The sequence below is a fragment of the Pezoporus wallicus genome, unplaced genomic scaffold (genome assembly GCF_028554395.1).
Source record: "Pezoporus wallicus isolate ANWC-B61680 ecotype Strahan unplaced genomic scaffold, APGP_CSIRO_Pwel_v1 contig_11546, whole genome shotgun sequence".
NCBI lineage: Eukaryota > Metazoa > Chordata > Aves > Psittaciformes > Psittacidae > Pezoporus > Pezoporus wallicus.
Window position 1 is genome coordinate 66,277 of NW_026639324.1, and position 12,848 is coordinate 79,124.

The window sequence follows — 12,848 nt, forward strand, 5'->3', positions numbered from 1 at the left end:
GGTAAGGAAATGGTGCCTCACCGGGCGGGACACCGGGAGCCGCGGCCCCGTGTGACAGCCCCACGCGTGAGGAGCGGCCGGGCCGGGCCAGCGCCGCTGCACAGAGCGAACCCCCCCTCCGCGGCCCCGGTGCTTTTACCGGCAACGACGAGCCCCGGGGAAACTTCTGGCGGAGGGACGGGACGGGCCCGACCGGACCAGCGCCCACCCCGGGCCCCGCACCGGGACCTCCGGCAGGGGTGTGCCCGCCCGACGGCCCCGCCCCGCCCGCTCGCCGCCGGCGTGACCCGGGGCTGCGCGGAGCTGCCTCAGGTGGGGCCGCCCCAGGGAAGGAAGGGCAAAGAGCGACCCCGGCACGCCCCGCCCGGCCCCCGCCGTTACCTGCTGCCCCGCACCGGGGCCGGCGCGGCCATGGCGGCCGGGACACAGCCAGCTCCGGCCCGGGCCCGGCGGGCTGAGGTAGTGCGGCCCGTGCACACCCCCACCCCCCCCCCAACGGCTGAGGTGGTGCGGCCCGAGTTCCCCCTCCGCGGGCTGAGATGGTGCGGCCCACAGCTAGCACGTGACCAGGTGTTGACGCGTCGCCGGGCAACGGGGAAGATGGTGCTGCCGGTGGCGGGTGAGTGCGGAGCTGCTCCGCCGCGACCGGGGCTGCTCCGCCGCGACCGGGGCTGCTCCGCCGCGACCGGGGCTGCTCCGCCGCGACCGGGGCTGCTCCGCCGCGACCGGGGCTGCTCCGGGGCCCCACTGGGGCCTGCGGCTCGGGCTCACTCTCTCTCCTGCCTCTGGTTGCAGGTACAGGCCAGCCCCGTTGATAAGGCTCCTGCTGCAGCAGCAGGGGGGTCTGGACCCGAATTAGGCTCTGCTGAGCAGGATATAATCCAAGTTTCCCCGCATCTCGCTGTGGAGGTGATTTCCTTTGACACGTTTCTGCTGCAGACACCTTAAAAAGGAGGTTTTCCATGTTTCATAGATGCATATACTTGGTCTTTTCTTATTGGGCTGCGTTGGTGATAAGTTTTCTTCTTCCGTTGCACAATACTTGAATTTGGTAAAAAGGGTATGGGATATAACGGTGTCTCTTTGAAAAGAAAACAAAAAGAGAACAATTTGGCTACATGTGTTGCAAGCCAGAGGAGGTTCTTTAATAAATGCCTAAGGGCATTTATTTGTTTCACTAGATGTAAGCTAAAATCACATGAGATCACAAGGGGTGTGAAGAACTCTGTCGGGTCTGTCCTGTCTCCATCCTTGCTGTGTGACTGGTTTGTGAATGAGAGACTTCTAAATTGAACGCCTGTGCCCAGTTGTTACATTCCTGTTACAATAATGTTAAACAAAGTACATACTCCTTCTAATGCTGCTGTTCTACTCTTCCCCTGTGTTGTATGTTAGGCCATGGAAGCAGAGAAGGGGAAGGAGAACGAAGAGGAAGAGTCTGTTCCTCTGGAGAAAAAAGAAAAGGTGCTTCCCCCAGCAGAAGGAGAGGTCTCTGGAGCTACAGAAGTGAGACACTAATATTACCTATAACCTTATTCACAGAATGTATGACCAGTGTTTGTAACTTCACATTCTGCTGGTGCAGTTTTATTGCTGCAAACACAAACCCAATGAAAGCTGGGACAGAGAAGCAGTGAACTGGTCAAACACAAAGTATAGAAAAGCTCTGACAAACCTGGGGAGGTTCCCTTGTTGTGCTGTATATGTGCAAGGTTTTCTTAATGAAGAGTAACACAGCTTTGCCAGTATCTCTGTGCACTGATTTTAGAACAACGCCTCTTGCTGATCCTTTGTTTGCATCGTTCATGCCTCATGTTGACAAAAATAAGGAGACTTTTAGGGGCAAATAGGGTTAGATTGAAAAGCTGTTTCAGGTGCTGAGTCTTATGTTTCAGGAAAAACCTCCTGAGACGTTTTGGGACAAAGCAGAATGTGACAGTTCTCCTGAGCTGGGTGACATGGAGCAGCCAGTGACAGACAGAGGAAACACTCCCCTTCCTGCAGGAGCAACTCTGCAGGCATCTGCTTTGTCAGTGGAGCTGAGCAGCTGCACAGAGTCAGGTATCATTCAGTTCCTTATTGACAGCACAACACTTGATACCAGCTATTGAGCACAGTTCCCGGTTTTCTCTCTTTCTGATCATTACTAACTCAACTGAAGGCACAATACTATGACATCTAAGCTTTTATCTTCTTATTTTGGGGGGTGTGGGGTTCAGGTAACACCGGAGAACCCAGTTCTCTCTATTCAGAATCAGCACTTACTAGTGAGCATGGTGACCAAAAATGGGAAGAGGAATGGCAGCAGCATGGGGCTGAGGAACGTGAAATATGCAGAAGTGAGAAAACCACAGAAGAAACAGAACTGGTTGTCTTGGATCCAGAACATGTGAGAAGCCTTCAAATCTTGTCACACTCCTTTGCAGGCTTGAGATTTTTATTTGTCTAAAATGTGTGAGGTAAATTGTAAGCAGGGGCTTGGCTGTCTGCTAAAACTGTGTGTTTAAAAATAGCTTTCACAAAAGTAGGGAGTGTGTCTGCTCCCTCAGCATTAACCCCAGAGCTGCAGGTTCAGAAGTAGGCAATGTAAAGGGTAAACCTGATGCTCTTCAGGGCTCCTGAAAGAGCAGTACTTGCAGTGAGTGGACGGGTTCTCAGATATAGCTCTTCTGAGATGTTTCTGACTTTCAGATATTCTCAGTAGTCCCTTTCTGATTTCAGCTAATACCCACTATGTAGCTCTCCTTGCTTGCCGAATGAGTGCAGCTAAATTAAGAATGGGAGTGTCTAGGGCAGAAAATAAGAGATGTTTTATTTAACAGTGGGAATAGCAGCAAGGTTTCTTCATAATTTATTGACACAAGTATGTTAAAATTTATCAACATCCTACTTTACAGCCTCTGATGAGAAGATTCCAGGCTGCTCTGAAGAATTACCTTACTAAGCAGATGGAAAAAGTGAACCTAGAGCTTCAGGAGCTGGTATGCAGCATCCTTTCTTTGCCCTCCTGCAGCAGCCTGTCCCTGTGCAAGCTGAAGTGAGAGAGCTGATTTCCTCTTGTGTTGGCAGAGGGCAGATACGAGGAAGGGCAAAGAACAGTGGGAAGAACTCGGGGTGGTTCTGTACGGAGCACAGCAGCAGTTGGCCCATTTGCAGCTGGAGCTGGAGAAGAGCCAAGACCGCTGCTCACAGGCGGCCGCAGTGCGCCAGCAGCTGGAAGAGGAACTGGAGGGCCTGAGGCTCACTTACAAGACCATGTGTCAGAACGCAGATGAAGAACGCAGGAAAGGTGACTGAGGCAGTATTTCCTAATTCTGGTATTATAAGGAGAAATGAATTTGAATCTGAGTCAAGCATTGGGTTGAAAAACACAGTAAATTAAACGGGAATAATGCACTCGCTGAAAAGTTTCACAGCTATTCCTGCTTAATTATATTCCCTCATATAATTTCTGTTGTTTCCAAGACCATGGGTTTATGTTGTAATTCTCAGAAGGTCTTTAGGACTAAAACTAAGTCCATTCCTGGCAGGTGGCTGTTCTGCAACTTAGCAGGGAAAAATTCCTAGCAGTGTAATGTTGACCTGTGTCTCTGCAGGGCTGCAATGAGATTGCAAATGTCATTAGGGGTATCCTGGAGTATGAGAGCACCGTCCATGTGGCAGCCCATTCCAGCCCCAGAATCAGACTTGGCTAATTCTTTTTGTGCTGCAGGCATTTGGATAGGAAACAGTAAAACAATTGCAATGGCAAGGATAGCAAAGCATTCAAATGATTGCCTGGAAAGTTTCTGAAGGTTATTGAAAAAAATTAGGGAAGCATTGAACAGGCTGAGAAAGAGACAGTTCTGGTTTGGGGCAGAGGAGTGGACTGCCAGCCTCCTGAGGCCCCTCTTTGATTTCCTGGGATTCGTGTGCTGGGAGTCAAGGGAATTGCTTACCAATCATTTTGGCTTTGCTTGTGGAGCTATACTTCAAAGCTGATGCAAATTGCTATTTCAGGGAGGGCTGATTTACCTCGTATGCGTGTGGTTTTGTTTTGGGTCCTTCTATATTCCTTTCCCTTTTATCACTCTTTAAAGTCTATCCTACAAATGCGTTTCTCTAAATATTTTTTCTCCTGCCTCCTCAGTTTCTGCAATGCAGACCCAGGTTGAAAACCTGGCCTTGCACCTCATCTACATGCAGAATATGGACGAGGATATGCATCATAACATTTTACTTATGAAAAAGTCAACAAAGAAGGCTGAGGCAGAGAAGCTCCAGGCTGAGGTGGAAAAGAGAAAACAGGTACCAAGTAAAACTGTCTTTAAAGTTAAGTAACTAACTACAGATGACAGTGGTGGTGGTGGAGGACGTGCTGCCTTGCCAGAGGAAGGCTGCAGTGACTCAATCAGGGAACATCGGTGGGGACTTTTTTCCCAAATAATTGAGAACAACCCCAAACCCCACAGGCTTTTCTAAAACTGAGAATCCCCACCCCAAGACAGTGGCACTGCCCAGAGGTTTTTGACGAGCATTATAATAGTCAGTCACTCTGCACTGAAGCGAAGGGGGTGTGGGAGAACAAAGATATTTAATGAAGAAGTTTCATATGTTCAAGTCTCGAGAATTGTTCTGAGTCACAACGAGTTTCACAATGAAAAGCAAACTTTGAAGCTGAGCAGAGCTGGTTGGTGGCCTGGAGCTCCCTCTGCTGCCTTCTGCCTGCAGCACGACGCAGGCTGAGGGTTACTAACGGAGAATTGGATGCAAACAGTAGAAATCAGTGGATTTAGATGTTTCTTTAACAAAGGATTTAAAACCAGAAATCATTAAGGTTCCTGGCTGCTGGGGAGGTGGCACAATATAATGCATGCTGACAGGAATGGATGTTGCTTCAGACCTGAAGTATCAATTACTACTGCAAATACAATAATAAAAATGGAAAAAAAAGGTCTTAATCTGTTGACAATTGTCACTGCTGCGTCCATGAGCCGTTTGCATAGGAATGGGAAGTTTTAGCAGGAATACAGTCTAATCCAGTTGCCAATATAATTCCTTTTCTAGCCTATGTTATTCTTGCAGAATATAGCTGGTTAGGACGGGATTATGTTACTCATCCTGAGCTGTTTGGCTCTTTAGGACTTTCTCCTAGACCGCTTAACCAGAAAAGCATATGAACTCCAAGAACAGATTGCTCTGCTTGAAGCTCAGTTTGTGGCACAGGCAGAGGACACAAAAGTAACTCGGCAAGCAGTAAATGAGGTAGGAGGGTGCTTTATTCACTTCTGGTTAGTATTTCCCTCTGGAAGGACTGGCCCCTTTGGTTCACACTCACGTGGTACGTACAAAGTAGGCCAGAGTTGTATGGTTTGTTTCTGCTTGGAGGAATGAAAACTTCTCGTTTTTCCCTCTCCCCCCACCTTTGTCACTGAGAATTGCCAGTAAATCTCTTCCTCCTCCAACTTCTCAGCATTTTTCTTCCTGCAGACGTATGCTCTGTGGTCTGCTGTGACAGTAACCCAGGCACATGTTAGCTGAAGCTGTTCCTGCCCAGGATATTATGAACAGAATTTGGTTTTTCAACACAGTATAGGTTAATCCCATCTACCAACTCTCTCTTCCCTAGGCTTGTATGGAGGTACAGGCTATTAACATGGAGAAAAAGCGACTGATGAACTACTGGAATAGTAGCTTGGCTGGAATGAAGCAAAGAGATGAGGCCTATGTTGCCACACAGGAGCTGCTGAGGTAGGGTGTCTGTAAACAATCCCAGGAGAAGGCTCAAATAATCTGGACAAGAGGGATTCAAAAAGGCACAGTGTGTCTTTGTCAAGTTCATTAATGTAAGTGCAGGATATGTCAGCCAGAACAAGTCTGCTGCTCTAAAGCACATGATGAGGTCAAGGATAAGAAGCACACTTCTTTGTTATTATTTTCTTTATTCAAAACACAGCTCTCCCTTGAAATGTGTGGGGCATTTTAAGCTGTTTAGAGTTTTTCTATTCTATTTTATTCCTTTAAAAGAGTTCCATCACCTTTGCAACATCTCTCAATCCAGAGAGCTCAACATCAAGAAGGATTTATCTGCCACTTTTAGTTAGGGCTTGTGATGGCTTTAGGAATCTTCAGGAAAACCTTCCTATTGTTGCCAAAGGAAGTGTTTATTTGGTCTGGAGTCTTAAAGCTTGACTGGTTCTCTGTGAACAAACAATATGCTTTTACATGGTGGCATCCTGATAAGAATGGGAGGTGGGACATGTCTGTAGGAAAATTAATTCCATCTTTGTCATTTCCTTTTAAATCTTAATGCCTCCATCCATCTTCTGATGATTCTGCACTGTCGCAGCAAACTAGCCTTTATAAAGATCTCCCTTCTGGGTGAGTTGTTGCTGCAATAGTATGTTCAGCACACAAATCAACCCCTGTGGTGATTTTCCATTCTCTTTGCCCCTCCAGCAAATACAGTCGCGACCTCAAGTCCCTAGAAACGGACATCCTTGGCTGTAGCAAATCGATCAGGAAAGAGGAGGAGAAGAATGAGACTCTTGTCAGCACCCTGAGCCGGTCACAGAACCATGCCAGTACAACAAAGAAACTGATTGCCCAGTGCCTTTCAGCGCAGGAGGCCCTGAAGATTGAATTTAGCACCTATGATCGTGTTCTGCGTGAGACAGAGCAGGCTATCAATAGGACTAAGATGGTGAGAAGGGTCCATGAAAGAAGAATCTTTTAGAATTGGATGCAGGGATTTAATACCCTTCCCCAAACAGTTGTAATGATCCTGTCTCTGTCTTCCCTGCTTTTTAGGATCAAGCTGCTCATCTGAATGAGCTGCTGTTGATCATTAAGGATATAGAGAAACGAACCAAGGTCAAAGAGCAGACGGAGAATGAAATTGTGGCAAAGCTTCAGGACCAGCTGATATCCAACAAAGCCACAAAGCACTTCTCACAGCTGATTGCACAACTTCAGAGGAGAAAAACAGATCTGGTATGGTATTGGGAGGGCAGGGAAAGGAAACTGCCCAGAGCAGTGTTTCTCAAGCATGCTTTGTCAGTGTCTTCATTCTGGTTTTCAGGTCTGCAATTGAGAGTCTGCTGAGTTTGTGACTCCAGTTTGGTTCTTCCAGTGTCTTAGTGCAGGTTTCTGGTGTATGTGAAAGAGCTCGGCCAAAGGGGCCTGGCACATAACTTACTATTCCTTCTTTACTTAAAAAATGGGGCAGAATAATGAATTCTGGAAGTATTTACCATAAAGTATTACCAGTACTTCTGTACTCCACATCAAACTAACTTAAATCTCTGTGATCAATCACAGAATGCGATATGAGCATGCTTTCAGTTCCCTGGTGAGGATTACAGTCCAGGGAACAGTCAAACCTAGACCCACAGTTCTTTATGGCATGACAAGTTGCTCTCTTTGGGTGTGTACAATGGGTACAGATAGGAAAAGCTAGAAGCCTCAGTGCGGTATTTATCATACTGAGCTGTGTAGGCTGGCACTAACGCAACATGCTCACACTTCTACATTTCCGTGTGTTACTTCAGCCTGCTCCTGGCTCTTTTAAATCGAGGGCATACCTTAAGTAACTGGAAGACTTCCAGGGTTGGCTTCCATTGTGAGAAATTGTTAGGTGGGGGGTGTGTGTGTCAGGTATGGTGGAGAAGGTACAATATAGCAATGTCCTACTACTGTTAGCCAGATAGAGATGGGCAAGGAAGATAATTGCAGAAGTGAAGAGTGTGGTCTGTTAAAGGGGGTTGAGATGTTTAGGCTCCTTAATGCTTTCCAACAGCCTTATGGCAGAGGTAAATATTGCTATCTTCTGTCAACAGATGAGGAAATAAAGGTACAGAGAAGGTAAATAGCTTGCTTACGGCTTGTAGCACAGACCTGGGAGCAGAATCTAGAACCTGTGTTTGATAAGTGGGCATTACAAATCACTGAGTTGCTGGTGGTGACAGTAATTTGTTTTCTGTCTGTTGATATTCCCAGGAGCTGCATTTTTCCAGGGTTGAGAATGATATGGCCCAGGTTATTCTGAACACAACTCACACCACCTGCAGGCTGGCAGTGCTCCAGAAAACACTTTGTGAGCTGGACAAGGAAATAAGTAATATCCATAATCTGGTCAGCTGCAGGCAAAGAGAAATCACAAAGGGAAACCTCCTGGCTGAGAGCAAGCAACGGGCCATCAGCCAATACAACAAGAGGCTGGAGGAGATTCTTTCTGAGCTGGGAGTATGTACTTTTGTGTTTCAGTTCCAAATTTGATTTTTTCTTTGTGGTGACCACAGATCCTTGCTAAATGTAACTGGTGGGTGGCTCACACCCACCAGGCATCCGCATTGTGAGTTAACAGCTGCAGTATTTAATGTAAGTGTTTACATTTGTCAGATAGCTCTTAAGGCATGGGAAGAGGAGGTGGCGTTAGGGAACTGTGCAATGAGGGTGTGCCTGATGAAAATACTGAGTGGCATCCATACTCTGGGAGTAAATAGGATCTCCTTATGGAATCTGCAAAGGCTGGCAATGGGGAATGGAGTAGGTGGAGTGATTTAAGTCACTTGATGGTGGCCCCATTCAGGTGATACCCAGCTCTGTCCATAGCACTGTGAGCCCTTTATGGATACAAGTGTGAAGATGGGTGCTATGGCATATACTCTGCAAACTTGTGTGTGTCCAGATTTACATGGTGGGAGAGCTTAGTTTGCCACAGAGTTTGAGAACCTTTAGGGCTTCTGTTGGATTTATTCCTGCAAGGTCAGGAATGATTGGTCCCATCCAACTCATGGGAAATGGAGGCAGAAAGTAACTAACTGGCAAATTAACAGTACAGCTGAAGTATTTAGTTGGCAGCTCAGCAGCTGGATGGGCTTTCTGCAAGGGTGCTATAAACAAGTGCTCCAGCAGCTTCTGCCTGATTTATCCCAAACCTTGCTCTTGTACAGGGGCAAGAATTGGGCCCACTGGAAATTGAGATTAACAAGCTGAATAAGGAGATAGAAGAATGTAATTCTGAGGTGATGACACTGCAGAAGAACTGGCTGAATCAGCAAAAAGAGCTGGTCAAGCTAACACGTGAACAGGAGGAGCAAATTGCCTCCTTGGATATGTTAAAGAAACGGTTGACCATAATGCAGCAGAAGAAACTGCGCACGGAAAGTAAGTCATTCCCCAGCTCTTCCTTAAGATGTTCACCCTTGAAGGGAGGAAAAAGGGAATGAAGGCCTGCAGATGGGTGATGCTAGGCCTTCACCAAAGAATTCTCTCTGTCCTCCTATACATTGTGTGAGCAGTAACACCAGTGTCTCCAGTGCTATATCCTGGAGCTGTGAGCCAGGCACCTTCTGCTGCTTTGTGTGTTATTTCCTCTAACGATTGATCCTACTGTCTGAACTGACAGTTACACCCTAGTGACCATGTCATGAGTTACACCTCTTAAAATCAAGTCTGCAAGTAGTTGTAGGTATCTCTCGCAGTGATAGCACTTTCCTTGACCAAGAGCAACTGTGGTCTAATGGCAGCCTGTCACCCCTTGGCTGTAGTCAGCCCAGTGCTTGAGAGAAGTTAAAGACATTTCTCTGTTCACCTGTAGATGAAATTCAGCAGGAAACAAAAGAACAGAAAGACATCGAACATCACATGAAGAACATGTACAATGACTTGATAAAGTTGAACGTGTTGATCAACAAGAATAACAGCAGCTATGAGGAGCTGCAGTGTAACAACATAATAACAGAGAACGAGTTCATACGTGCTCTCAAGGTACAGAGGGTGACATCTCATTTCCAGGCCTCAACCTCCCATGCAGATTGGAGGCAAATAGTGATCCTGTCAAACTTCCTCAGTCTGACAGTGTCCTGTTGTTCTATGCTTCCCCAATCTAGGAAGCAGAAAAAGAAGCAGTTGAGATGCAGGAGAGACATAGCCAATTGTCTGAGGAGAAGGAAAGACTCCTGAACAGCGTGGTGGAAGCAGAGTAGGTACCAGAGAGAGGTTCCTGCTTTGTGCCACAGTCTTTGAACTTTTGTATCTATGTCCATGTTACAGCACCAGCAAATGTGCTTCTGTCCTTCTTGAGGAGGATGAAAGGGATTTAATTAATTTTTGAAAGACAGAAACTGAAGGATGCTTTAGTTAACTCTGGAACCAGCAAGAGCTGAAGGATGTTGGCTTTAACGATTCCAGCACACTTACTTGTGCTGGATGTTGCCAGGATCTGTGTGGGAATCTGCATGCTGTCCCCCATGCTACCGCTCAGAGTGAGTGTGCTGCTCTGGGCAGTTAACTGGGATCCAGCAGCCCTCTGGCAGTCTGCGCATGCCTGTTTTTACAGTCTTCATACCATTTTCTGAGTAGTGGAGCTTCCTGTGTGCTCTCACACTGCTCCGCTCCTGCCCTTTTCTATGTCCCATGCACAAATCCTCAGTTTCTGCTGAACCATTCCGCTATGTTCAGAGTGGCTTTCAGGAGTGTGCACACAGAGAGCACCCTCCCTGTTGTTTACTAAGGCACCGCTTTCCCTTTCTGTCCTTGAAGGCATCAAATCATGCTATGGGAGAAGAAGATCCAGCTGACAAGAGAGATGCGAGCGGCAGTGGATTCTGCGACAGGAGAGGGTGAAATCCCAGCCATGAAAATAGAGATTCACAGGATGCAAGTAAGCCTCTAGGAAAGAGGGCTGAGGAGGGGAAGCTGCTCACAGCATATTCAGCTTTGGTGGGCTGACATGCAAGACAAGAGGTGAGAAACAGGCAGGAGAGGTAGGATCTTCCAGGCTGCAGCAGTATTGGAAATCTTAGCACCCTGCAGCCAGCCTGAATTAAATGCACCCAGCACATGTGCCCTGGCTGTGTCTGTGTGCTGCATACCAGGCTGCAGCAGAGTGCGTTTAAAATGCTGTATGTGCCTCCTTCCTCCATGACCCCAATTTATAAGCAAAGAAATGCTGACTACTAAACACTGCATCATCCTCATCACGGGTTAGGGAAGTTGTCTCTCTTCTGGCAAAGCAACTCTTCCCTTTCATTCTTGGGATGCTTCTGCTCTTCTGCTGCTGCTCTTGCTAATGAGTTCCAGTGAAGCAATTTGAAGGTTACTTTATACAAGTTGATAATCCAGCCTTCTGCCTTCCAGATCCACACAGGGCAAATCAGGTCTGGATATAGAACAGATTTGGCTTGCCGACACTCACATGTCCCATGTATCTGGTTCATGCTGATGGGATGGGCCGCACAGGAGACTTCAGTGAGGGGCCATTTGTACACAGTCGTTTTCAGCCTGTTTTGTATCGTGACAAATGGCAGGTCCGCTACAGCCAGCTGATGAAGCAACAGGAGAAGATGGTTCGTGAGATGGAGGCATGTGTTTCTCGCAGAGAGGCAGTAACAGTTCGTGGAGAGGGGCAGAAGACTGCAGATAAGAAACGTTTCACCAAGAGCGACTTCCACCGCAAGAAAGAGGAGCTGAGAAAGAAGATCAGTGAGACCCAGAAGGTGAGCAAGAAGGGCAGGGCTGGGAGAGCTGGTGGGCTATGGCCCATATGTGCCTTGTCATTAGCACCAGCACAGGAGTTCTGGGAACGTGGCCGGGAGCGCAGCTGAACTATGGAACCAGAACCTGCCATTTCCTTATCTTCCATTAACCAGAGTACTCAGGACTGTGACAAAACCATCCTGGAGCTGGAGAGCACCCAGGCCTCCCTCAGTGCTGCTGTCTCCCAGAAGCAGGAGGAGGTGTGCAGGCTGCAGGCAGAGTCTGATGTCCTTGATTCGGATTCAGAACATCTTCGGAATGAGAAGCGATGGGTGAGCACATCCCCTTAGGTGCAGCATGTGAGCCAAACAGAACCTGCTGCTTTCTTTGCTGGCCACCTCCCTGTCTCATCACCCCCCTGAACTGGGCACACTGGCGTGGGCTTTAGCAACACTTGGTGAACCGAGCACATTTTGAGGGCTCATGGTGCACCTGAATGGATGCTGCAGTTGTACTCTTGGCAAGGGAGCATTCACCTGGAGGGCATTGTTTCTATATTGAAAATATCTAGTACCAGCTTTCCTGTAGGAGCACCAGCTGCTGGCTCCAAGGATGTGACACATCTGAGAGGCAGCTCCAGGTCTTGAATGAGCTCCCGTGGGGTTTTTGAGTTGGTGAAACCCTGTCCTAGCAAATTGCCTTGTATGCACGGGTGTTCCTCTGATTTATAGAGTTCTGTGACATGATGCTGCATCTGCAAGCCACAGAATGAGGCTGCTGTTTGGCTGTTAATGAGGGGGACTTCACAGCACTGGCCTTAAGCAGCCCTTCCAGTTCACAATGGAATGGTTTCAGCAGTCTCTTAGTTCTATGTGCAGCCTGCTGTCAAAACCATTTCCTTTCTGCTTTCCTCAGAACCTTCTGGAGCTTGTGGCCCACCAGACCCGCCAGAAGCACCTGCAGGCACTGAAGGAAGGGAAGTACAGTCCCCTCTGCCGCTCTGAGCAAGCCTGGAGGAACGAGCAGCGGAAGCTGCAGGCCCGGCTCCGCACCGTTCATGCCATCATCAGTCGGGTCCAGCAGGAGCATCCTGAGCACCAGGGGACTCTGCAGTGGCTCGGCCGGTGCGTGCAATCCAGGCTGACCCCGCAGGAAGCCTGAGGGGCCCCAGCACCGGCTCCTGGTGTTTGTAAAGAAAGAAAACCTGCCTCAAGAACCGCTCCGTTTGCTGCCTTGCACCTTTCACTTGTAACCGCTTTCCCCTCTCCCCGGGCCAGCGGCGGCCCCGCCTCGCTCCCTCACCGGCGGCGGCCGCCCAAGTGCGGCGGCTCCGGGGCGGGGAACAGGAGGGCGAAGGCGCCCGCCCGGTGCCGGTGCCGGTCCCGCCC

At 48.3% G+C, this 12,848-nt stretch overlaps 2 protein-coding genes across 3 annotated transcripts in view; one reads left to right on the plus strand and one right to left on the minus strand.

Annotated features, from left to right (window-relative positions):
• The window catches only part of TBC1D16 (TBC1 domain family member 16), a 29,282-nt gene extending 28,792 nt beyond the window's left edge, over positions 1-490 (minus strand). Inside the window, exon 1 of one of the 2 annotated variants that reach the window (XM_057414205.1) lies at positions 382-490. The gene's annotated coding sequence lies outside the window, so the exon portion shown is untranslated. Of the gene's footprint in view, positions 1-139; positions 214-381 lie in introns of those variants that run through there. The other variant, XM_057414206.1, reaches the window with a different exon arrangement.
• CCDC40 (coiled-coil domain containing 40) lies at positions 10-12,678 on the plus strand. Its single transcript, XM_057414258.1, has 19 exons — positions 10-909; positions 1,396-1,506; positions 1,896-2,061; positions 2,220-2,389; positions 2,898-2,981; positions 3,070-3,289; positions 4,130-4,287; positions 5,122-5,244; positions 5,609-5,730; positions 6,439-6,682; positions 6,790-6,972; positions 7,978-8,223; positions 8,934-9,147; positions 9,581-9,750; positions 9,873-9,964; positions 10,525-10,645; positions 11,292-11,480; positions 11,634-11,792; positions 12,376-12,678. Exons 1-19 carry the CDS (start codon positions 10-12, stop codon positions 12,619-12,621), a joined length of 3,918 nt encoding a protein of 1,305 aa, XP_057270241.1. The 3' UTR covers positions 12,622-12,678.
• Positions 12,679-12,848: the final 170 nt, after the last annotated feature.